Raw genomic sequence first — 22667 nt, forward strand, 5'->3', positions numbered from 1 at the left:
CCAGGGACGTAAGATCCTGAGGTAGGTCAAGTTCAATTTGGATGGTGTTCTTGCCGCCGTGAGATCGGAATCCAACCAACATATCGCCAACAAATGCCGTCTGCAGGCAGGCACCCACGGGTCCTTCGAGCAAGGCGTTTGTCTGAGGAGTCAGGAAGGCAGACACCTGCTCGTTGTCTGCCACGGCCGCTAAGGATGTTGGGAGATTGTTACCAGAGAGCCTCATGAACTTTAGGCCCTCGAATGAGTCATGAAGCTTCTCTGCACTCGCAACTTTGGTCTTCTTCAGAACGAGCAACGCAAAGGAGTCTCGCAGATTTTCCAATTCGACCTCTATATGCAGAGAGTCCTTCTGAGAGAAGACGCGAGAAAGAAGATACCGCACCCAGAATTCTTGCCGCGATCTCGTGTCGAGTTTCACGAGAAGGTACTTAATCAACGGGTGGCCTGAAGCCCATACGTCGAACGCGTCGTAACCCACAGCCTTAACGGGCTCGTTAGGCGAACAGCCCACCACGGAGAAGTGAGCCTCCAGAGACTCACGAACCGCTCCGAACACTTCATCTGCTATTGCCTGGTTGCGTCTCTTCCCTCGAACAAATGTAATGGCCACGAGCACCAGCAGACATGCGAAACCGAGCTCAATCACGTATCTGTCAAAAAACACCCACAGTGCTTGCTTTTCAATCATCCGAGAACTGCGCAATTATGGCACTATACTCGGACCCTCTGGTGCTTGGCATTGCCGCGGCGCATCTGACGCTGAGCGCGGCCACTGTGCAAGTGGTCCGCTCGCGATCGCCCGACCACAGCGTCCACTGGTGCACCTTTCTCTGTGAGTCCCTTTAGTCCGGGTCACGCAGTGGTGCTTGCGATGTTGTATCGACCCCTTGACTCCTGGCTGGGTAACCATTGGGCTTCCGCGGGCAACAGCGCGTTTATTCTACTTTGGCCCCTCCCCCTGTGCGCGCTGACGCTGGTCACAATGGTTTCAGTGGCAGTCGAGCTTGTGTCACGCATGAAACACAGGCTATTAAAAAAACGCACGTGATGCTACTTCCTAAGTCGTTCCTTCGATCGTTCCCGTAACCCTTTCTTGGGTCGTAAACGCCCTAGGCCGTGTCTCTCACGTCGAGTGGTGGTCGAGTGCTTCTCTCCTGGGGATTTGGTTTCTAAGTATGCTGGCTTCACCACCAGCCCGTACATCTCGGCCCGGAAGACCATTGCTGCGTCCACAAACGAAGCAGGTTGCTGCTGAACTTCAGCCGCTACAATAGCCTGGTCTTTTGCCTCCTTGTTGGCAACCTCCTTCTCTGTAACCGCAAGCTGCTGAGATTCAGCGGTTCGGCTAATACCACCAAGATCGATCTGTGTGGCAAAACCGATAGACAGGCTAGGCGCTTCCTGTCCGAAATCGAAGTCAGCTTCGTTGTAGTTCTCAATTCCCAGACGGAATCGGTAGGCCATCAGTTGCACCACGTGAGGAGTGGTCACTTTCCCTGGGTTGTTGTTGTTTGCCCTGCAAAACGCCACCAGCTGGGGAATATCTAGACTCTTCAAGGATACGATCTCGTAGAACGTTACACCACACGCAGGACAAAACTTCGCTGTGTCCGTACGTTCCATTAGACAATGGGGGCAGGCAGCTCGCCGGAGGACGTAGCTGAGGTCGTTCTCTTGGTGAAGCGTCTCCAGATCGGCGAAGGTGCCGACGGGGACCCCGTCAACCAGCACTTGAGGACAGACGGCCTTATTGGACGCCCCCTGCCGAATCTTTGAGATGTCGTTCAGAAGCAGCCCTTTCCGAGTCCACTCTTCCATGCACAGTGCCTCAACGCACCCCTTGCGATCAGTAGCCGAGGCGATGTCCACGTTAAAATACTCGACACCAAGCATGTTTAACAGGTGTGCAATTCGACGACTCTCAAAGAAGGCCCCCTTGACCACCTCAGAGCTGGCCGAAATGAAGACAACCTCCGCTGTCCAGGCTGCGCTTCCTAGTGTCCGTCCCACACGAGCTGCGGCTGCCTGCATCTCCTCGCTGGTTTTGATGTTGTTCATCTGTCCTCCGGTCAAAACGTTCTCCATATTGCATCTGTCCAGCTGCCTTTGGACAAGACCAATGTAATCGTCGCCTTTGGGCTGAGAAGGGTCCAAGGCCCGAGGGGGAGGGGGCCGGTGGAGGAGACCATTCAGACAGCGGCGCTTGCGGCGGGGATCAGACATGGCAATGGCTTTCTCTGTATCGCCTTTCAGCCAGTACTTATCCGCCAGGATTTCGTCATTCGCGAAATCTATGCAGTTGTTGCATTCACAAGGAGCCACTCGGGTGAGGTATGTACCCTCTTGCCTGCGCATATCTCCCACGTTGCGGGTTTGAGTCGCTCCAGATTTCACGTAGGCAGACGATGGAGCCGTGCCAGCCGATACCATCGGGTTTGGCTCAGTCTCCGTGATGACGATCTCTGCGCGGAGGAGACGCCTTAATGCCCTTCGCCGAGCTCTGTGTGTTCTGCCCCCCGCCTCCCCACTTCCGCGCATTGGCCAACCGTCTGATTTTCCGCAGTGTGGACCCGTCAACGTCGATGGAAGCGTGGTCCTCTTCGGGATGGACGACGCCGAGCGCTTCTAGGACTTCACGTGTTTCGGTGTCGTATTCCGTCATTTTCTGCTCAAAATTACGTGTCTTGTCTATTGGAAACAAATCAATATTGCTTACAGGGGAATAGTGGAAGAACGCCGAGCGAAATACTCAGTGATCAAAAGAAGATAACTGTGTATGAATGCACTATTCGAGCATTTTCTATGGCTGGAGTCTCAGCGGGAGGTGGTGAAGTCCCCATTGTCGTTTCGGAGGATCAATGCGTTTTACTCGAGGATGAGACTCCTATGCAATCGTCGTTGATTTGGACACTGCTTGAGAACTACTATAAGCACATGGCCCTCGAAGCCTGGACCCACAACTACGTTCCAATGTTCGTCTCGAGCAACTCTCGCCTTTGCAAGGGGTATGCAACCATAGTGTTCAGTTTCCTTAAGGACTACTACGCCAAGCATAAAGAGGGCCCGGTTTACATCTTGGAACTGGGAGCCGGCCACGGCCGGTTCACATTTCTCTTCTTGCGCCACCTGGTCAAGCTGCAACCTCTATTCACCGCGTTCGGCATGCCGGAACGGCCTTTCGTTGTGGTCTTTACCGACGTGGCTGAGGCTAACGTCGACTTCGTCAGCAAACATGAGGCAATGCAAGAGTTTATCAATGCTGGCTGGCTTGACTTCGCTTGCTTGGACTGCAACCTTCCAGGGTGTTCGGGTCCTTCTGACGTCGCAGTGGATCTCCGTATCAGCGGACAGACTCTGCGACCTGGCACGCCGTGTGTGGTAATCGCTAACTACGTCTTTGACTCACTGAACACCGATGCGTTCCAAATTAACCCCGAGGGCAGTGTTCGGCAATGCACGGTGAAGGTATTCTCTAGCCAGGAGGAATCCGACCCTGAAGACTGCAGCGTACTCTCGCGTATGTCTTTGAAATTCGGTTGGAGGTGTCTCGACTTTCCCCCCATGGAAGAGACTGAAACATCCTTCTACATGCCCTATGGAGGCGCTCAGGAGCTTTTATACCCTCCATCGGCTGCTGTCGGTCCCAACGTCTTGAAGCGTTCGGTGCCGTCGAAGCCGCCTGTAATCGACGATCTCCCGACTGTGCCCATTCCGGATCACCTTCAAACTCCCAGCGTGCAATACATTCTGAACTACTATCGGAATCTCGCCGTGAAGCAACAGAGCTGGCTGTCGTTCACAGTTCCTGTGGGTGCAATCCGTTTCGTAATGACAATGAAGGCCTTCAGCCAAAGCAACTTCCTATTGCTAGTCGGGGACAAAGGCTATCCCGACGCGGAGGAGTTCACTGTTCGTAAGGACCCGCACATAGCTGTGCACGGGTCTCTTTCGTTCATGGTGAACCTGCACGCAATACGGCTGGCCTGGGAGGGGTCGACATCGGAATCAGTGGTGACCCCCTACAAGGATTGCTTCCAAGTCACTATTTTTGATGGAATGGGGAACACGCCGAACATGACTCAATCAATTTGTGATATGCACGACTACCTCGTACCAGACAGCCTCCTTCGAATCCACAAGCTCACGACGGAGCCTGCTGTGACCGATACAGCGTCAATTTCACAACTGATGGCCACTGTACGCTTAAGCTGTCACGATCCAGAAGTGTTCGTGTCGATCCGCAAGCCACTACTGGCTGCTATGAGCGGGGCCGGCGTCCGGCAAGAGTACGACGTCGTCCGAGATTGCTATGAGGTCTACAAGCACTTCTACCGACTGCATGACGGGGATTTGTTCCCCGAGATCGCAGGCATGGCGTGTATGAAGGCCGGCAGACTGAGCCATGCTGTTAGCTTCTTCGGGGACTATCTGAAGTACTGCCCAACAAGCTGCAAAGCTTCCGTGCTTGTGAACTCCGCGAGCTGCTATAAAGCGCTGGACAATCTGCCGAAGGCACTCGAATTTGCGAACCAGGCATTGGAAATCATTCCTGGATACCAGCCTGCATTGGAGATTGAGAGATCCATTCAAATGCAGGCTAACCCATTCCATCTCGGTGTGCTTGGTTACAGCGTGAGGTTACTATGGACAAATTACGCAGGATGACGTGGGGCACATGATAATACCAATGCTGCGTATGGACTCCAAGGTCCATCTTATGGCGATATGTACTCCATCAGAGACATGTCGACAGAATTATCGCGCTCTGGAGGCTTCGCTGCTTGGTAAATCTGCAGATCGACCCTGGCAGTATTTTGACGACTCGAACGTCTTTCTCGACTACTGTGTGGAGGCTGGAATCGCAGCGGTAGTCCTGTGCACCGAGCAGTCCACATTGGTGGACCATGTGGAGGCCTGCTTGCTGCGAGGCCTCAGCGTGCTCAGTGACCGCATTCGCCATGTGCAAGCGGAGCCTCGGAAGCTCCTACAGCGCTTCGCTAACGTCAACGAGCAGCGGCGGTTGAACGGCCTTACCCGCCTAGCGTGGCACACTCTGTCTCTCTTCCCCTACGAAGACGTGGCTGTAGCCCTTCGCCTTCGTCTCGGCGCCGTTGGCAAGCTGCACTCCGTGAGCGCTACGTTCAGCTGTCACCCCGATAGCTTACTGGAGCACGAAACAGTCAAGGTTTTCAGGACAGTCGCCTATGCACTTGACGACGCCCAGCTCGCATCTGTGTTCTGTAGGTCAGGCCCTCTGGATGAGAACGGGAAGGCCTCGCGCTTGTCAGGCGTATTTCAGCTGCAGAGCAAATCCGGGCTGGTGCCGGTAACCTTTGTTGTGGCTCACTCACGCGCGTTGTCCGTTCGTGAATTCACATTCCTTGGGGAGCAAGGACACCTGACACTAAGACAAGCCGGGCCCTCGTGGAATCTGAAGGTGCATACCCCAGGCGAGATTCGAGCCGAACCATTCCCTATTTCAGCCGTGCAGAACGCGCTCTATACTTTTTTGAGCCAGCTGCACAAGAATGAGGGGTCACAAGACCCGCCAGCGGACACTTCGAAGAGTAGTCTCCGCCTCAAAGCTACCCACGACACAGAGACTGTCACATGCCGCGTACACCGGTCCGTCGAAGATAGCCTGGTGGAGCACACGTTCCACGCAGGCCTCCAGTCCAGTTTGGAGCGGGAAGGTGCGTGCGTGTGCTACTCCCTAACTGCGTGCTGAATCTTTTAGTGTGGACGTTAATAAATGATGGCAGCTTTGAAGGGTGATCATGTACAAACATGGATGATAGCTAGCGCCAGCGGCGTGTGTGTAGCAGAAAAAACTATTTGGAGCGTGGCGCACGACTCTTTTACTTGAATGGCCGACGCACGATGAGTCCGACTCGAAGATGCTCGAGTCCAATAGATTTGACTTCTGTAGTTGATGCCTTCGACGGGTTACGGAGGAACGCTCCGCGAATCGTATCTACTAGTACATCGGCCATGAGATCGAACGGGTTGGAGGTAATCGGCAGCCGGGAAGGCGTGAGTTTTGGAATCGTGTGCACTGCGCACGTCGTTTGGTACGTTTCTCGCCCTGGCGGCACAAAACTGTTGGGGAAGGCGTCAGGCAGCAAGTACTGTTGTGCATAGTCCGCTCTCTCTGCCCAACCGCTCGGTACCAGGGTGGTGTCTAAGTCGGGATCCTTGTCAATAGGGTCGTTGTCAGTAGAGTCGGGTGACAGCGGTGGAGAGTGCAATGTCCGGTCGAGGTCGCTCCGCCATATGGGAGGACAGTCAGCAGTACCGCCTCCCCGCCCCAGTTGTCGGTTGTGCGGCTCCTGTTCCGCAGCATGCTTGCAGGCGACAATGCTCGCCATATCCTCCTCGGTCATCAACACATGCAAGCCAAGGAGCTCGGAGTTGATTACACGTTCGAAATTGCACTTCATTTGTGTGAGGCAATCATCGCAATCCACAACCATCTGTTTGAAACTGCTAGCGAACTCACCGAGCTCAGATCAGACGGCGAGGCGACTGCCTGAAACAATCGCTTCTGCAACAGATCCACAGCTCTTTCCTGCCAGCTTGGTCGGCACTGGACGCAGACGAGGTGGAACCTGGCCATCACCAGCACCCACTCCTTCGCCTGGGCTTCCGTTTGAATAAGCTGTGACAGGAGCACCCGCGCCTCACCACAGATTGGACATTGGACCATCCACTTCCTGGCGGAATAGTCACATCCATCAACTGCAAATCAGATAGAGGAACGGAGAAGTCGAAAAGTCTGTCCTCCGCACAAGAGAGCAAAGGGCAAGGACACGGTACGCTGTACATCAGACATTGAATCTTGTCATCGACGAAACAACCGTACAATTTCAAGAGATGGAGGTTTCGGCTCTTCGACATTGATTTTATACCTATTTAATCTAGGGCCATGTGGGAATATATTTGACAATCTCATCACACTAACTCATCCGATACGTGACCTGGTCCAAATATCCAACGTTGTACAGTGGGATGACTCCGATACTGGACCCAGATAGAGTCCCCCGTCAGCCACACGTTCCGGAGAAGAGGTCGGCGACCGTGCGTGTCAAAGGCGGCAATGTGGCTAAAGCAGCCTTGTTGGTTGAGTAGCGGCTTCTTTCTTCGGACTGGGGTGCCAGTGAACTCTTCGAGACAAGCGGTGATGTACCTATCGGAACTCCAAGGCACCAGGTTCGCAGATTGAATAACTGCCCTGGCATTCGCATCCCGTAAACTCTCTTGCATGGCGAACGCCAGCTGTTCTTCCTCTCCCAGCGATGCTGGGTTACCTGTGAATTGGGTGAAGTCATACCTGTCGATGGGTGAGCTGAACGCCGGCGGAGAGTGCTCCGCCTGGCGGCTCATAGGAGTGGTGATGCTCTCAGGAGGGCGGCTCCAGCAACCAACGTGAGCGGAGGGCGTCGGCCGCTCCGATCCTAGCAAGCTGGGAAAATCGTTCTCCTTTGGGGGGTCCACCTGCTTTGAGGTCACAGGCGTGACTGGTGATATAGGGGGGGGTTTCACTGGGGATGTGCTTCGAGATATCGTGGCGCAGGGCTCTTCTTGGGTAAGGTCCACAGTGCAGATTCGTCGCACTCTCTTCAACAGCGAGAAGACTGAGAGCGTGTTAGAGCCGTCGACAACCAAGAGACGCCCTAGATTGTCTGTAGCCCACAAGTAGACAGGTCCTGACTGGTGACGCTCGCTGACCCCTCTGGCTCGGCAAGTGAACTGATGGCCTCGATGCAGTCCTGTTGAGGTAACGAAAACAATCCTAACGTAATTGTGTACGATCACGGCGACAGTGAACGACCCTTCCAGAAGCCCCATGGGTACCAACCCTATGATGTTGTTAGAGAAGGGCAGGCGTAGGGGTATGGGCACAGACAGCCAGATGTGACCATCCAGAGGCCAGGGTGGAGTCCAGGTCGAGGACTGCGAAAAGTCGTGAAGAGATTCCGATGAACTGGTTTTGACCTCTAGAAAATTGTCGCTAGGCAGTAGAAACGCGTTCGGCTGGGGACAGTACAGTGCCCGAGAAGCGCTGTTGGCGCTGAGAATCCCGTCCACCAACGACCACCGGACTCCCGAATCGACAGATCTTGTGCAGACCACTGCCATTCCTTGCCCTTCGTCCGACATGGCAGTCACGAACACGTGGTTGGGCGCCAGAGAGACGAGCTGGATGGACGACCGGTCTGCCCTGAAGGCCAGCTCCAAGCCCACACCATCAGAGGCTGCCATTGAGGCGGCCAGGGCGCCTGAAAAACCGATGGGATGAGTTGACAGCGGGGCGCCGTCGTCAACACTGGGGCTGGAATTCAACCTCTGTTGAAAGAAAGATTCGCCGTACACAGGTGCACCTTCTGAGTTCGTAAGTCTCGAATCTCCAGCATGTCCAGTGCCTGCCTGCGCTGTGACGAAGACATCGCCAGCTGATGTCCCCACGGCGAGAAGGGGGGGGGATTGAGTTTCCTGGCCAACCATGGAGTCGAAACAGGTGATAGTGTCACCCGCCTCTAAAGGAAAACATGCTACGCTTCGAATCTGATTGGTCCTTGGCCAAAGAAATCCAATAACAGCAACCGACCAGAAGCCCGCGTCGGCTCCAACCACATTTATCGGCGGGAAACTCACCACTAAGAGTTCCGAACCCCTAACCCGCCCAAGGAACTTCCCAGCAGTCGAAGGTGAGCCGTTGATTCGCTCCATCAGCGGCTCGCTTGATGGGTCCAATGTTCGAGGAAGCCGGCCAGAAATTCTACGCTTCAGCGTGTGTGGGTAACAATGAGGGCGTCGTCGAAGTAAACTATGGGCATTCAGGATTTGATACTGATCTTGAAACGCCTCCACCAAATCGGCGCCCACCTTCACGGCTTTCTCATAGTCCTGATCTAAAATGTAGTTGAATGCGGAGACGGAACAATCCATTTCGAAAGTCGATCGGGGAGACAGGACTTTGTAGACCACAGACACCTGCACTTGCTGCTCCCTCCAAATCAGATGCCACCTGCCAAGGCCCAGGACCCTTCGTCGCCAACTGCCTTGCACACCCTGCAGTGAATGGGGGAAGTCGCGTCCAAAAGCCTCGAACCAGATGCGCTCGTTCTGACTTCTAGCGACTGCCGATTTGCATGTCGAAAAAAGGCGCATCACGCTGGTGAGCCCAGCCAGGAGGCAGATTTTTACCACGGCTGGAGTGGGGAGCACATCGAGAGGGTCGTTCCCCATTTTGGAGGTTTTTTTTGCTCCAGGATTTCGGATGGACCGAACCTCAGAGTTCTGGAAAAGCACAGCAAATACTCCAGCTGGAGTGGGATTCGTTCATCCGCAGGGAGTTTTTGTTAACCTAAGCGAGAATCTGTGGCGTGAGATTCTTCTCGCGAGGAGCAAGGGACCTGGTAAGATGGCATTTGCATTGTAGGCGTCTGGGAGCACTCCCCACGCAGAGAGTACATCATGGAGCTACGAGATCGGCTCTCCGCCTTAAAGGCGCATCCTGGGACGCTTCGCGTAGACGAATGTCTTCGAGTCCCCGTAATGCGGATTCTATGCGAGTCACTGGAGCAGTTTGCACGCGATATCCGAGCGCATGAGGGCGCTGTGGCGGAGTTTAAGGCTATGTGTGCTGCTGAGTTAGACCTTCGGCGAGAACACAGATTTCGCATACCTCAAGGGTTATTCGAGATCGATGATGTGTTTCGGTGGCGTCCGGGGCAGCAAACGCCAGAAAGTACCTGTGAAAGCGCGGAGTCTTCAGACGAGGCTAGCGGTTGGGGAGTAGACTTGTTCGACGACGCTGTGCGTGCAGCGACATTCGACACACCACGGGCAAGTGACACGCCGACGGCAATCGCCCTAGCTGGAAGTAAACAAGCTGAGAGTGAACAGGTCACAGCGGCGAGACAACTCATCATGACGACTCTTCAACGGGATTCGAGCGCAGATGTCGTGGACGTGCAACGCCGATTACTGGAAATCACCGACATCGTATCAACATTCGCGCAGAAGCTAGACGCGCAGCAAGAAATGGAGATGAGCAGTAAGCCATCTTCGACCTCATGACACAGTCGTGGCGCAATCTGAGGACGCAGTTGAAAACCTGGTGCTGGCAAAGTCCCAAATGATCAAGGCTCGTGAACGGAGGCAAGCATACACCTACTACGTGGCGTTGGGCTACATCATTGGCGGGCTAATATTGCTCCTCACCGAGCTGCTGCTGTGATGCTGGCCCTCGGAATTCTACAGATGTGACAGTCCGAAGCCGTCTTTCCTGACCAGACAGGAATCCTGCATGGGCGCCTCATCAGGTATGACGACGAGTGGACTCATGAAAATTGCCCAATACCCTAATTATCCATTTTCCGGCTAAGCAGTAAGTACCCCTCCGAAGGCCCTGTTACACCTTCCAGATGTCGAGCATGGACCCAGAACAGGATCTCGTCGACTACGAGGAGGAAGACCACCTCGTCCAGGGTTCGATCGAGAAGAAGGAGAACGCTGCAGAGGAAGGTGGTCGTGGCAACTACGTTACCGTACACGCCTCAGGATTCCGCGACTTCTTCCTCAAGCCCGAGCTTCTGCGAGCCATCGGTGATGCGGGGTTCGAGCACCCATCCGAGGTACAGCATGAGACTATTCCACACGCCATTACGGCTGTGGATATTCTCTGCCAAGCCAAGTCGGGCATGGGAAAGACTGCTGTGTTCGTGTTGGCAGTTCTGCATCAGCTTAGCAACGACGCTGGCACATCTGGCTCCGTTCAGTGCCTCGGTATCGCTCACACTCGTGAGCTCGCCTTCCAGATCAAGAATGAGTTCGCTCGCTTCTCCAAGTATTTGCCTGATATGAAGTGCGAGGTCGTCTACGGTGGCGTGCCCATGCAGAAGGATGTGGAGATGCTATCCAAGCCGACTACGCTGCCACAGATTCTTATTGGGACTCCTGGACGAGTGTTGGCCCTTGTGCGGGCCAAGCATCTCAACCTGGAGAAGGTAGCTCACTTCGTTCTAGACGAGTGCGACAAGTGCCTTGAGAAGATGGACATGCGACGGGACGTACAGGACATCTTCATTAAAACGCCAAGGAAAAAGCAAGTCATGATGTTTTCTGCTACAATGCAATCCGACATCCGAGACGTGTGCCGACAATTCATGCAACAACCTGTCGAGGTGTTCGTGGATGACGACACCAAGTTGACGTTGCATGGGCTTATACAGTACTACTGCAAGCTGACAGAATCCGAGAAGAACAGAAAGCTCAATGACCTCTTGGATAGTCTGGACTTCAACCAGGTGATCATCTTCGTCAAGAGCGTACAGAGAGCCAAGGCACTCAACACTCTGCTTGTTGAGTGCAGCTTCCCGTCTATTGCCATCCATGCGGGTTTGAACCAGGAGGAAAGGATTGCCTGCTATCAGCAGTTCAAGAACTTTGAAAGGCGCATCATGGTTGCTACAGACCTATTTGGAAGGGGCATTGACATCGAGAGGGTCAACATCGTCATCAACTACGACATGCCCGATACCACTGACTCCTACCTCCACCGTGTGGGCCGTGCAGGCCGATTCGGCACCAAGGGTTTAGCCATTACCTTTGTCTCTTCGCAGGAGGATAGTGAGATGCTGAACCAGGTCCAGAGTCGGTTCGAAGTGTCCATTCCTGAAATTCCAGACGAGATTAAGACCTCAGCGTATATGAACCAGTGAGAACTGATAATGTAGTGAGATAGTGGATAATGAATCACAAGGATCCAAAAGCCTTTGCAAGGATAATGATAATGTAGTGAGATACAAGACAATGAATCAGTTCCAATAAGCCTTTTACAGGGATACTTCTGGCCACTTGTGAGAAGATACAGGAAATGATAATTTCATGCTAGAAGTTATCACCGCTGACACCGCGTTGCCGCTAGATGGAGGGCCCGACCATTACCGGTTTTCAGCGCCATCTGGGTTCGATTTGCGAGTCTACCAATGGGCCGTCGAAGACCCAAGCGGGGTCGCTGTTCTAGTGCATGGCCTGGAAGGTGATGGTCGCACGACTTTTCTTTCCAAGCGAGCCCCGGTGTCCTTCAAAGCGGACATGATCAGTCGGCTGCAAAGGCTGGCTGAAGCTTGCAATGTGCCTCAGGATCGGCAGCCCGCCCATATCATCGACGAAGAGACCAATCTCTCGCCTGACTACGAAGCGAGCACTGTGCAGTACCTTAACGATCGCGGGATGGACGTGGTTAGCTTCGACCACCAAAGCTGCGGCCTCTCGCAGGGGCTCGACGGACTCCGTGAGCACTGGACCGACTTGGATTCCTTGGCCCTCGACTTCCGAGCGCTGATTGCTGCAATCAGGGAGGCGTCACCGAAGCCCGTAGCCGTGCTGGCGGTGGACGCCGGTGCGGTCGTCTTGACTCGTATGATGCAACTCGATCCGCTGGAGGCGCCGATAGACGCTCTCTTGCTTCTGGGGGGCATTTGGACACCTGGAGCTGACTTCTCGTCCCTGTTCCATTGGGGTACGGGGTGGTTGATGCCGTCGCTAGTCTCTTGTGCCCACACGTTGCCAGCTGAGTATCCATGGCTGGCAAGGTATGAAGCCTCCTGCCCATATATGCACAGTGAAGGCGTGAGGAACAGTGTGTTGTCCGCTTTGACAACCGCGTCAGGCCGTCTCCTTGATGATTACCACAAGCATCAAGCGCTCGATATTACGATAGTACACAATCGTTTTGATCCTCGCGCACTACTTGCCGGTGCTCTGGACCTCAACGACAAACTTCAATCATCAGGAGTCCCCTGCCACCTGGTGGTCGTGAACAGCTCCCACAAAGAGTCATCCCTCGACCGTGACATAACCCTAACCCAGATTCCGGAGCTGGAGGGCGTGGATGTGCTACATAACCTGGTAGCGGAACCGGATCAGGAGGCTGTGTTGGAGTATGCCGTAGGGCCTGCTCTGAAGCGTGCGGGATTCTCCATAGTAGTGAGGGCACAGAAACGGCAAAGGAAAGCGCCGAAGGCCGTGTCGGATTTGAAAGAAACGAACGACACCGAGAAGGCCCAACAAGAGGCCGCGGCCAAGGCAAAGGAAGAAGCAGACAAAAAGGCAAGAGAGGAGGCTGAGGCCAACGAAAAGGAGGCAGAGATGCAGGCGAAATTGCAAACCGAGACCAAAGAAAAGGAGGAGGCAGAGAAGAAGGCACGGGAGGAGGCAGAGGCCAAAGAAAAAGAGGAGGCAGAGAAGAAGGCAAGAGAGGAGGCAGAGGCCAGAGAAAGAGATGAGGACTCTAGTGAAAGTTTGTCGGTCTCCAATGCACTGCCCGAAGCCCCTGTCCAAGATGACGCCGCCGCCAATTCCCCCGAGGACGAAGACGACGACGAGTATGAATACGTGTACGAAGACGAGTGATCGACGTTCGATTGCAGAAACGACACGAGTTTCGACTCGACTTCGGCCTGGTCCACAATATTCAGGTTCCATGAGAGGAACACCGGTTTGTTGAAACGACGAGCTAGCTTGGCAGCCAGCTCCTGTTTGTCCCCGACCAGCACCGTTGCTGGGTGGTGTTTTGAAGGATACGCCACCGTTAGACTGTCCAGCCCAGTTCCTACCTCCTTATCGTAAACACCAATGAACAGAGACCTGTCCAACCGGATCAATCGCAAGATAAGGGTCTTGTCAACGTTGCCGGCCAGGGGATCATAGAACCTTACGGGAACCACTTCTGAGAACTCACGGAGGTGCCGTTGACAGTTGTCGATCACCTTGGACTCGGCCATGAGGAAATTCGGCAGAAATCGTCACGTGCACAAATTATCAGCGGCAAATGCGGTGGACAGTGTATATAGCCGTGACATGGGCTGTTACGCCAGCAGAGAAAGGTCAAGCAACTCTGACACCAGGAAAGACAGCACTGGCGGCTGGCGACAACGCTTCAGCGTTGGCCGCCGGAAAGAACGTTACTGAGCCTCCTCTGTCCACAGCTGAGAAGCTTCTCAATCTCACCGGCGTCAACGCCACCCAAATGTTCACAGTGGAGGGGCAGGTAGCTGAACGGCTCTCGAAGCTGTCGCACGCGTCCAGCAGCATCCAGGATGACGCGAAACAGTTGGAAGAGATGTCAGGGGCAAAGTACACCAAAGGCTTAGGTGCGTCATCCGCTGAAGTCGTGGACCCCTTGACGGTAGATCTAGCGGTTATGAAGGCAGACCTTAACCAGCTGCCCAAGGAGACTATCAACAGTGGCAACAGCACACGAATCATGGAAGAGATGATCAAACTATCTGGACTGGCCAGAAAACTGCAGGGACTAGAAACTACTCCCCCCATTCTTTACTTTCCGGCTGTGAATACGCTAGACAACGTGGGCTCCATGGAATTAATGGCGATTCTAAGCTGCTCGCCCCGACGAACCGTAGACATCCCAGAAGAAGAGCCACAGGAAGAGACCTCTGAAGAGTCACCAGAGGAAGTAGTGTGATGATATCCCTGTAGAAAATAGAATTATTTCACGGATGAGTGAACCAAAGCCCTCACCAGAGAGTCGACCAGTCCTGTGTGCCAATGGCTGTGGCTACTTTGGGAACCGGGAGACTTGCAACATGTGTTCTAAGTGTTACAAGAGCCATGTGCAACGGCAGCAGCCCCTGGCTGAGCCATGCCGTGCCGACCCAGAAGTCGCTCCTCTCCCGGTGATAGACCCCCTGATTCCCAACACATTGCCTGTGGATGTTCCGGAGGACAAACCCCAGCAGCTCCATCGGAATCGATGCTGGGCCTGTAACGCCAGGGTTGGCGTGCTAGGTCTGGCGTGCAAATGTGGCTTCATATTTTGCGCTTCGCATAGGTACCCAGAGGCTCATTCTTGTACCTTTGACTTTAAGACTCACGATCGACAAAAACTGGCTGCGAAAGCTGTCAAGGTGCGACCTTCAAAGGTGACGCAGTTCTGACTTTTTGACCCTTCGTGGGCTTTTAAACCGATGCTATAACAAACAAAAAGTTGGCCAATGAAGGTGTCACTTCATCATGCTGTCGTCAAACGTGACCTCCTCCAATGCTGGTTGAGTCTGACAAATAATCCAGTCCACTAGCTTGCGAGGCTCCAAGCGCAGACAACGGCGGCCGCTGGTTGATTGTCTCATCCGGCGGCAGTCGTTCTCCATGATCAAATACAACGGCTGGCTCTCCGGGAGACTGAGACTGCCTCCGCCGAGAACCACCAGCTCCGCAATCTGTCTGGCTGAGGGGGAGGTTCTACCGAGCGGCCCTATTATGTGGAAGTGGAGCCCTTGGAAGAGAGGGGGAGGGCGGCTAGGGGTCAGCTCTGACACTTGTGGGAGGCGCTGGATCTCGGAAATCCCCACCATGGGAACGCCCAGCAGCTGTGCTGTTAAACTCTTCAATGTTCGTAGAGCCCCAGTGTCCGGAACGACCACGACAGCAGTACGCTCTGTCACGCTTTCCACGACACGTAAGCCTAGATGTCGAGGGAGGGTACGAGCTTTGAGGCCGCTGAATACGGCCTCAGGCTTATTGGTGGGGCTGGACTGGGCGCTAGTGTGACGTGATGTGGTTTGGGGTAGCTTCGTGTCGTGAATATCTGTCGCAACCTTTGCAACAGGTGGGGACTCGTCCGCTTCCACCTTCGCGGTGTTGAACTCCGCTAAATCAGGTGTGGAGCCTTCCACCTTGACATCACACGGTGAAGCATTTGAACTGCGAGATTCGCAATGGCTCGAGGGTGGGGATGGATTGGGACTCTGATGTAGAGATGATCCCAGGCTTGGGGGGTCAAAAATAGAGAAAGCATCTTTATTAGGAGTGGATTGTCTCTTCAACAGGCCTCTCGCTGGGGCGGGCCTGAACTGTCCCATGGTAACAACATGCTCGCACTCTCGAGATGCGTTGGCAGCTAAGACAGAATCGTTCTCCCAAGATTCTTTCTTTCGAAATTCGTTCTCCAGAGATTCGTTCTCTCGAGATTCTTTCTTTCGAGAATCGTTCTCCAGAGATTCGTTCTCCAGAGAATCGTTCTCTCGAGATTCTTTCTTTCGAAATTCGTTCTCCCAAGATTCTTTCTTTCGAAATTCGTTCTCCAGAGATTCGTTCTCCAGAGATTCGTTCTCCAGAGATTCGTTCTTCCGAGATTCGTTCTTCCGAGATTCGTTCTCCAGAGATTCGTTCTCTTGAGATTTCTCGTCCTCTTGAAAGGCATTTTGCTGAGACCGGTTCTCGTCTCCACAAGAGAGAGAGAGAGGCAGGTCCACTCCAACCTTCTCCTCCGTCACATACGTTCCCGGAAGTCGGGTCTTCAACTCCATGAGTGCGCCCTCAAGAAGGACGGTCACGTCGGGAGGTGGTCGGGATCGCTTCGCACTACTCTCCACCGAATCGGCCAGAGTACGCTTCCTTTTCCCCTTTGGTGTCGGTTTCAAAGAACACCGCGCATTGCGAAATTCTTCAAGAGATAAGTCCTTAATATCCTCTAACACCGCAAGCATTGCATCAAGTCTCTCTTCCATTTCGATTATTTTTTCATCGGATTTTATTTGTCACCGATTTCACTGAGAGCTCGGCGGGCGGTGTTGCCTCCGAGGCCTCTTTGTTATAGCCATGTTCACTCTTCCAGCCCTTCAATGAATGCCAATTCCTCTTCTCGAGACTGCTGGTCGTCCCAGGTCGTTTGTGCCCGTTTGATGGATGAAGGATCCAAGTCGACCACAGTCATATCGCCGTCCACGAAGGCCTCAATCCGGCCCTCCACCCATTGACGCTCGAGCTCAAGCTGCACATCTCGAGTGACGCATTCCGAAGGCAAGGCCTGCGGCTCCTCTTGTCGTTCCACCGTGGCGAGGCACATAGATGTTAAGGGACCCATGTAGAGGTTGCCGTCAGCGTCGTGTGTCGCCTCGGACGTTCGCGGATTCGGCACTCGGCGTCGATGATTCAGCGTTCCAACGAACTCGTTGATTTCCCTTGACTGTTGGTGGTAAAATCGTCCAGCGGCGTTCCAATAATGGAACGGATTTCGAGACACCAGTGCCGTCCTAGTGAAGAGCGATGGATTTTTATGCACCACCAGCTGTCGACAGCCTCGGCGAGCCAGGTCAAATGGTTCCATCTGACGGCATGAAAGATTCGACCGCTGCGTCACATTGAAAGTTGACAGCGGAAGCCCCGACTGTTTGAGATACACCGCAGATATCGACTCCCAGGGCTCCATAAATTCGGAATTCACCTGCAAATCTAATCGACATGATCTCAGCCGTCTTCTTCTTCGTAGTCGAGTTCCACAGCACTTGATTTAGATGCCGCTTGCGAAGGCGTTGGCGCGGCTGAAGGTAGCGCGACGTGACTCAGGTTAACACACCGGCGGTTTCCACAGATTGTGTCTATTTGGTCGTGGTCTTTGACAAGGTCGAAAGCGTCGTCTTCAGCAAAGCAGAAGACCAATATTCTGAGAACCGCCATTTCGAATGATGAGCCATCGACGTCGATAAGAGCTACAGGGTATCCTGTCTCTCCGTATTTGCCGTGCCAGAAGATACACTCAGTCTCCGCACCCGTGACCGGATCCTTCTCGGCGTTGACTGCGCTGAGCACCGCTCTGAACACCTCCAGCTGCTTTTCCTGGTCTGACCACATGGTGTCGATTCGGGGGTTGGTGAACTCCGTCCATCTTTGAGTGGCGACGTCCAGCTGGATGCCTGACCGGGGCTCAAACGAATCCACTGAATCGGCCTTCTTTTTAGGCTTCTTAGCTGTTCCGTCGCCGAACCCGAAAAACGCAGCAAACGGCGTATTGGAACATACTCGGCAGTCGAACATCACCGAAACCTGCGTGCACACCCTGAGTCTTTTGAATTGGCCATCATTTCACTCTGAAATCGCCAATATAGCTTTGGAATGTCTGACGTTGTGGAATTCTACCGCACAGAACTTCTAGGCGGCGAGGACTCCGCGCTGGGGTCTGAAGACATCGTCATCGCAAACAGACTGCTCGCCTTACAACGTATCCATATAGTGGCCTCCGAGGTAGGCGTGTCTAAGGTGCGAAAGGAGGTCGTGCCGATGCTAGCCGAAATGGCTCGGTTATATAAGGATCAGCACGACGTGGTGTACGAAGCGATCAACGCCTACCTGGTCCTCGCCGACTTCGTGGGCGATAGCTGCCACTTGCAGCATTTTTTTTCGCCTCTGTTTCATATTTCTCAAAGTGATGACAGTGTCGTCAGAGAGAGAGCCCTGAGCGTCATCTGCGAAATCATAAATACCAAGACTGATAATCCTCCATCAATCGTTAGGGAGCATGTCTGGCCTCGCATACTATCTTTATTAAAGGGCGACTGGTTCACGCAGACATGCTCGTGTGCGTACCTAATCGCTCACCTGTTACCCCATTTCGACAATCGAGCTGACGAGGCCCTCACTGTGTTCATAAAGTTATGCACCGACGCAGCGATGGTTAGGAGAACCTGTGCTCAATGCTTAGTGGCGATCGCCGAAATGGTCGGCGGTTCAATATTCGAGAAGCAGGTCGAGGTTACCCCCTCAGATCGCAAGGCTGCAGCCCTTCCACCTTGCAGTTTATACGCCGTAATGGCTCTGTACTGGCAGGACACACAGGAGACGATCCGGTTGTCTGTTTTGGAAGCAGCAATTGAGCTTGCCCCGAAATTGAACCAGAAGGAATTCAAGGCGTACCTATTGCCAATACTGATGTCTGCTCCACTGGACCGCTCCTGGCAGGTCAGGCGGCAATTCGCACAGGAATGCGAAAAGTTGGCGCACATTAAGGAGCTCAAACTGCGCTTCCTCCACTTGTTAGGCGATCCATGCAACGAAGTCCAGAACAAACTTGCAGCGTCGTTGGCCAAACTCGCTGGTGGCCGTACGCTTACCCTTCCGAGTTACATATGCCAGCACGAGCCGGAACTCGATCTCAAGGAGCCCACCAAGTTGGGCGTTTCCGAATTTGTGACGACGGTTCTTCCGGTGCTGGAGGAGGAGTTGCTACGAGTGAATCCCACAGCGAAGGCGACTATGACCCGCGTCTTCGGCGGACTTGCCTCCGACTTGGCAGACCACGAGGAAATACTCCGAAGCCGTATCGAGCCACTATTGTGCAAGCTGGTTGAAGACGACACTGCCGAAGTACGCGTCTGCGCGATTCAATCCGTCACAGCTCTTCTGGACCCCTTGGGAGTTCGATCAACCTCACACGACCTGGTGAAGCTGGTTTTTGCGCAGGCTCAACAGGACCAATGGCGCATTCGTCTTGCGGTGCTGGCTATGGTACCTGCTCTGATGCATGTCGTGAGCCCCAAAGATTTTGAGAAGAACGTTCTTGAAACAGTTTTTCTACCAGCAAGCTCAGATCGGGTCTACAGTATACGAAGATCTGTCGTGGATCTTGTAAGCCCCATTGTGTCTCACATGGGTCGCGAATGGGCGTTTTCTACATTTTGGCCTCAACTTTGCGAAAAGGCGTACTGCAGGTCAGAAAATGGATTCCTACCAGAAACTCCTTTCTACTGCCGGAAGAACTTCCTTGAAATGGCAGGGGGATTTTGCACAGCATGTGACTATTCGAACGAGTTCCTTAAGCCCATCTTGGACCTGCTAGCTGACCCAGTTCCCGACGTCCGTCTTACGGCGATACGACTGTTGACCAGCATGCACAACAAGACTGCGACTTCGTGGCAAGTGAAGTCTGCCGTAGAGAAAGCGCTCGCTTCGGAGACGGAGTTGGATTGCAGATTCGCTTTGAAACGACTCGTCGCTCGTTAACTCGGCTGCTAGCGTCATCGTCACTGGATAGCTAGGTTGTTGTGGTTGAAGCGGCTAGCCAAAGCGGCTAGCCATCATCAGAATCCATGTGTTGTTCGCAACTCCAGAGCCGCTGCGCCTGATGAATCCTTGGAGTCCCGTCAGCTGCGTACTACCAGGCGGGAACCCTTCTCGTTGGCGTTCTCTACAATCTTGAGAGACCTGTTAGTGATCTGCACTGTCGCAATTGCAATCCGAAAATCCAGAGCATCCTCGTCACGCCAATTTGGCTTACCCGTGTTGTACCCCAGACGGATATGCATTTGTACCAGTTCAGGGCTACAAGCAGGTCCAGTGTTCCTTCAGAATTACGCTGGCTAAAATCAGTCAGTAGCTTCTTTAGGTGTCGCCGCCAACATACCGTCTCTCCGGCTGTGTAGCAGCCGGCCCTAAATCAAGGGCATCACAAACCGTGCGTGAAAAGCACTGCAGGCCTGGCGATCGGAATCTAGGCCTGGCTCTCCAACAGACAGGAAATGCCTTCATCAGAATCGTCCATCTTTCCAAGGCTCACGTTTCCTGATCACACAAATCTTCAGGGTCATTCTCCAGAAAATTGCTCGCCGCGTGCGTCTTCTTCGAGTCGAAGTGCGGACCGGAATTTGTACCAGGATCTCCGATCCCTGGGGAGTGCTCGGTACGCCTCCTTCAAAATGGTCATAACCAGGCAGCTGAGCTTCCGCTTGTCCTTCACGTATATACGCCAGGCGACTGTTTTCTGTTGTTGATTCGTCTCGTCAGCCAGCATTTTTTCCAACTCCTCTCTACACGCGTGGTGGTTCTGTTTCACGAACTCGACCCAAGCATTCGGGCGAACTCTTCTAGCTCGGTTGACGTTTTCGATGGCCGAATGACGGCGTCGAGTAGCTGGACTAGCTTCCTGACTGGCTTCCTGACTGGCTTCCCGACTGGCTTCCCGACTGGCTTCCCGACTGGCTTCCCGACTGGCTTCCCGACTCGCTTCCCGACTCGCTTCCCGACTGACTACTCGACTGACTACTCGACTACCCCCAGGAGAGTATAGCACCAGTTCTTGCTCCTGTAGACGCTGCGGGCGCCTGCGCAGAGGCTCCAAGCGCTGCGTCTCCGCGCGTGTCAACCTCTTTCGCCGCTTCTTTCGCCTCTTCAGAAGCGGCGCACTCGCCTCTTGCGATTTCCTTGCCGTCGCTGTTGGTGGTGTCTGGAATGCGTTCTTGCGAGGCATCACCGGCAATTTCTTTGTAGAGATATTTTAATTGCAAACGACTGACCCAAAGGAATACATTGTCTTGTCACGTCAGTTTGGATACCACTTTGCGGAATTGCACGCTCAGAAGGTGTCCCTGAATGCACAGAGGATTGCGCACTATACGATGCGCATTTGCGAGACTGTCGAGCTCCAAGTAGGCCCAACGATCGTGGCGGTCGAGCGCTTTCACCTTTACGCCCGCGTCCTCAATGCTCGACACCAGCTGGCTGTTGCTCACTTCTGCGGGGATGTTGTTAATCCATACAGTACGCCCGAAGATGTTGTTGGGCCTTGAGTCGCTGGGGGCAGACTGGAGAATCGTTAGAATGAGAGACTTGGAGGGGGCAACTCACTTGCTTTCGTATGAAGAGGGGAACGGTGCCGATTTCGAAATTCAAGGCTTCATGTCGGCGGATCTTGCCAGCTGTCTCCTTGATGCAGCGCATAATGGACACGCCTTCGTGACGTGACCCACAGAAACGGCACTTCTCGGGGCATTTATTTCCATTGTGATCCGGCTGCAGACAGTTGGGGCAGACAAACACTCCATGAGGGCACTTTGGCATGGAATGTGTCAGACTGTTGCATGGCAGGCAGAGGGATTCGGAGAGGTAGCCTTGTATCATCGATGCCGGGCTCAGTCCTATGTTCGCAGGGATGTACGGACTTAGTAGTTCCTCTCGGTCGATGGGAGCTGGTGTGCGTTGAACGTCCTCAGTCCGAGCCTCCTCTCGCGTAGCTCGTACGCTCGGCCTTCGGTCGAACCGCGGACGACGGCTCGTTCCGCTGAAAGTAAACACTCCATCTGTCAACGGAGTCCGACGGTCTTCATCCCAGCGAGCGGAAGGTAGCATTGGTGTTCTTGGGCCATCGAATGTCAGCATACTTCTCGGTGTCTCGCTGCAGCAATAGTGGCTTGTTCTGGGGTTAGGTGTACTGGCGACGAAAAGGCCGATGTCAGAAAAAACTCCAGTAGTGAACAAGTCCATCTTGTCCACCAGAGTTTCAGGCTTAAGGTCAACGGGGAGTTGCTCGTTCGAAATCTCAACAGAGACACATTTGCCGTCGACTAGCAATGCAGGACAAGTCAGTCCGAGTACCTGGCTTTTGGCGCAGACAAACAAGACGTCAGTTGACAGTTTGGTAACAGACCTACGAAAAAATGTGGCCGAGAGACAGACGCTCCCAGAGATAAGAGTCTCTAAAACAGTCTCGTCTGTGGTCTCGGCGCGGATACCTTGTACTTTAATGATGCTCAGGGAGTTGTCCACTGGATCTGCGATCCTGAGCACGCTCAGCAGAAACTTGCGGAGCGAGTCACAAGCACAACTCATTATTACAAATGGAATTTCATCATTGTTTTGCATGCATCAATTTATAACTTTCTGGAAGTCACCTGACAAAGGTTGCATGCCGGTCGGTATTTTTTTGCCGGTCATCACTTTTTACGCTGCTTCAAATGAATCGTAGGAGTGACAGCGCTGCCTAACCGCAGCTCCGACTTTCGAAGAGATCTATTCCGCTGAAGTAGTGCCAGAGGAATTCTGGGCGAATTTCGACAGACGAGAATGGCTCACACATCACGCGGGCA

General features: G+C 53.6%; 15 protein-coding genes across 23 annotated transcripts; 6 read left to right on the top strand and 9 right to left on the bottom strand.

Moving 5' to 3' along the window:
• Positions 1–691, bottom strand: KVP17_003690 (uncharacterized protein; the record flags this gene model as incomplete). 2 transcript variants are annotated; one of them, XM_068521274.1, is made up of 1 exon in its annotated part: positions 1–691. In XM_068521274.1, a coding segment is annotated over one exon (691 nt), but the record flags the coding sequence as incomplete, so codon positions are not given. The 2 variants fall into 2 exon arrangements, with proteins under 2 accessions (XP_068376095.1, XP_068376094.1); XM_068521273.1 differs by having other exon boundaries at positions 9–691.
• Positions 692–1053: 362 nt separating this feature from the next.
• Positions 1054–2665, bottom strand: KVP17_003685 (uncharacterized protein; the record flags this gene model as incomplete). 3 transcript variants are annotated; one of them, XM_068521263.1, is made up of 2 exons in its annotated part: positions 1054–2503; positions 2532–2665. In XM_068521263.1, the coding sequence occupies 2 exons, from the start codon at positions 2663–2665 to the stop codon at positions 1054–1056; spliced, it is 1584 nt and encodes a 527-aa protein (XP_068376086.1). The 3 variants fall into 3 exon arrangements, with proteins under 3 accessions (XP_068376086.1, XP_068376088.1, XP_068376087.1); XM_068521265.1 differs by lacking the exon at positions 2532–2665 and having other exon boundaries at positions 1054–2433; XM_068521264.1 differs by having other exon boundaries at positions 2444–2665.
• Positions 2666–2805: 140 nt separating this feature from the next.
• KVP17_003684 (uncharacterized protein) lies at positions 2806–5731 on the top strand (the record flags this gene model as incomplete). 3 transcript variants are annotated; one of them, XM_068521261.1, is made up of 2 exons in its annotated part: positions 2806–4635; positions 4664–5731. In XM_068521261.1, the coding sequence occupies 2 exons, from the start codon at positions 2806–2808 to the stop codon at positions 5729–5731; spliced, it is 2898 nt and encodes a 965-aa protein (XP_068376084.1). The 3 variants fall into 3 exon arrangements, with proteins under 3 accessions (XP_068376084.1, XP_068376083.1, XP_068376085.1); XM_068521260.1 differs by having other exon boundaries at positions 2806–4668; XM_068521262.1 differs by lacking the exon at positions 2806–4635 and having other exon boundaries at positions 4691–5731.
• A 130-nt stretch (positions 5732–5861) lies between these two features.
• On the bottom strand, positions 5862–6900 carry KVP17_003691 (uncharacterized protein; the record flags this gene model as incomplete). Of its 2 annotated transcripts, XM_068521275.1 has the most annotated exons (3): positions 5862–6476; positions 6503–6661; positions 6688–6900. In XM_068521275.1, the coding sequence occupies 3 exons, from the start codon at positions 6898–6900 to the stop codon at positions 5862–5864; spliced, it is 987 nt and encodes a 328-aa protein (XP_068376096.1). The 2 variants fall into 2 exon arrangements, with proteins under 2 accessions (XP_068376096.1, XP_068376097.1); XM_068521276.1 differs by lacking the exons at positions 6503–6661; positions 6688–6900.
• A 54-nt stretch (positions 6901–6954) lies between these two features.
• Positions 6955–9252, bottom strand: KVP17_003683 (uncharacterized protein; the record flags this gene model as incomplete). 2 transcript variants are annotated; one of them, XM_068521258.1, is made up of 1 exon in its annotated part: positions 6955–9252. In XM_068521258.1, one exon carries the CDS (start codon positions 9250–9252, stop codon positions 6955–6957), a length of 2298 nt encoding a protein of 765 aa, XP_068376081.1. The 2 variants fall into 2 exon arrangements, with proteins under 2 accessions (XP_068376081.1, XP_068376082.1); XM_068521259.1 differs by having other exon boundaries at positions 6955–8952.
• Positions 9253–9283: 31 nt separating this feature from the next.
• KVP17_003686 (uncharacterized protein) lies at positions 9284–10246 on the top strand (the record flags this gene model as incomplete). 2 transcript variants are annotated; one of them, XM_068521266.1, is made up of 3 exons in its annotated part: positions 9284–9441; positions 9471–10063; positions 10092–10246. In XM_068521266.1, the coding sequence occupies 3 exons, from the start codon at positions 9284–9286 to the stop codon at positions 10244–10246; spliced, it is 906 nt and encodes a 301-aa protein (XP_068376089.1). The 2 variants fall into 2 exon arrangements, with proteins under 2 accessions (XP_068376089.1, XP_068376090.1); XM_068521267.1 differs by lacking the exons at positions 9284–9441; positions 10092–10246 and having other exon boundaries at positions 9481–10086.
• Positions 10247–10433: 187 nt separating this feature from the next.
• KVP17_003693 (uncharacterized protein) lies at positions 10434–11729 on the top strand (the record flags this gene model as incomplete). The annotated part of the gene is made up of 1 exon (XM_068521278.1): positions 10434–11729. The coding sequence occupies one exon, from the start codon at positions 10434–10436 to the stop codon at positions 11727–11729; it is 1296 nt and encodes a 431-aa protein (XP_068376099.1).
• Positions 11730–11895: 166 nt separating this feature from the next.
• KVP17_003680 (uncharacterized protein) lies at positions 11896–13425 on the top strand (the record flags this gene model as incomplete). Its single annotated transcript, XM_068521255.1, has 1 exon — positions 11896–13425. One exon carries the CDS (start codon positions 11896–11898, stop codon positions 13423–13425), a length of 1530 nt encoding a protein of 509 aa, XP_068376078.1.
• Positions 13426–13843: 418 nt separating this feature from the next.
• Positions 13844–14497, top strand: KVP17_003688 (uncharacterized protein; the record flags this gene model as incomplete). The annotated part of the gene is made up of 1 exon (XM_068521269.1): positions 13844–14497. One exon carries the CDS (start codon positions 13844–13846, stop codon positions 14495–14497), a length of 654 nt encoding a protein of 217 aa, XP_068376092.1.
• Positions 14498–15035: 538 nt separating this feature from the next.
• KVP17_003692 (uncharacterized protein) lies at positions 15036–16541 on the bottom strand (the record flags this gene model as incomplete). Its single annotated transcript, XM_068521277.1, has 1 exon — positions 15036–16541. One exon carries the CDS (start codon positions 16539–16541, stop codon positions 15036–15038), a length of 1506 nt encoding a protein of 501 aa, XP_068376098.1.
• Positions 16542–16636: 95 nt separating this feature from the next.
• Positions 16637–17242, bottom strand: KVP17_003681 (uncharacterized protein; the record flags this gene model as incomplete). Its single annotated transcript, XM_068521256.1, has 1 exon — positions 16637–17242. The coding sequence occupies one exon, from the start codon at positions 17240–17242 to the stop codon at positions 16637–16639; it is 606 nt and encodes a 201-aa protein (XP_068376079.1).
• A 38-nt stretch (positions 17243–17280) lies between these two features.
• KVP17_003694 (uncharacterized protein) lies at positions 17281–17847 on the bottom strand (the record flags this gene model as incomplete). Its single annotated transcript, XM_068521279.1, has 1 exon — positions 17281–17847. The coding sequence occupies one exon, from the start codon at positions 17845–17847 to the stop codon at positions 17281–17283; it is 567 nt and encodes a 188-aa protein (XP_068376100.1).
• Positions 17848–17925: 78 nt separating this feature from the next.
• KVP17_003682 (uncharacterized protein) lies at positions 17926–19809 on the top strand (the record flags this gene model as incomplete). Its single annotated transcript, XM_068521257.1, has 1 exon — positions 17926–19809. The coding sequence occupies one exon, from the start codon at positions 17926–17928 to the stop codon at positions 19807–19809; it is 1884 nt and encodes a 627-aa protein (XP_068376080.1).
• Positions 19810–20389: 580 nt separating this feature from the next.
• KVP17_003689 (uncharacterized protein) lies at positions 20390–21052 on the bottom strand (the record flags this gene model as incomplete). The annotated part of the gene is made up of 1 exon (XM_068521270.1): positions 20390–21052. The coding sequence occupies one exon, from the start codon at positions 21050–21052 to the stop codon at positions 20390–20392; it is 663 nt and encodes a 220-aa protein (XP_068376093.1).
• Positions 21053–21119: 67 nt separating this feature from the next.
• On the bottom strand, positions 21120–22443 carry KVP17_003687 (uncharacterized protein; the record flags this gene model as incomplete). The annotated part of the gene is made up of 2 exons (XM_068521268.1): positions 21120–21386; positions 21430–22443. 2 exons carry the CDS (start codon positions 22441–22443, stop codon positions 21120–21122), a joined length of 1281 nt encoding a protein of 426 aa, XP_068376091.1.
• Positions 22444–22667: the final 224 nt, after the last annotated feature.

This window comes from the organism of the source record quoted next (assembly GCF_019968985.1).
Source record: "MAG: Porospora cf. gigantea B chromosome Unknown PgB_NODE_269_length_24667_cov_158.438_2001-24667, whole genome shotgun sequence".
Classification (NCBI taxonomy): domain Eukaryota; phylum Apicomplexa; class Conoidasida; order Eugregarinorida; family Porosporidae; genus Porospora; species Porospora cf. gigantea B.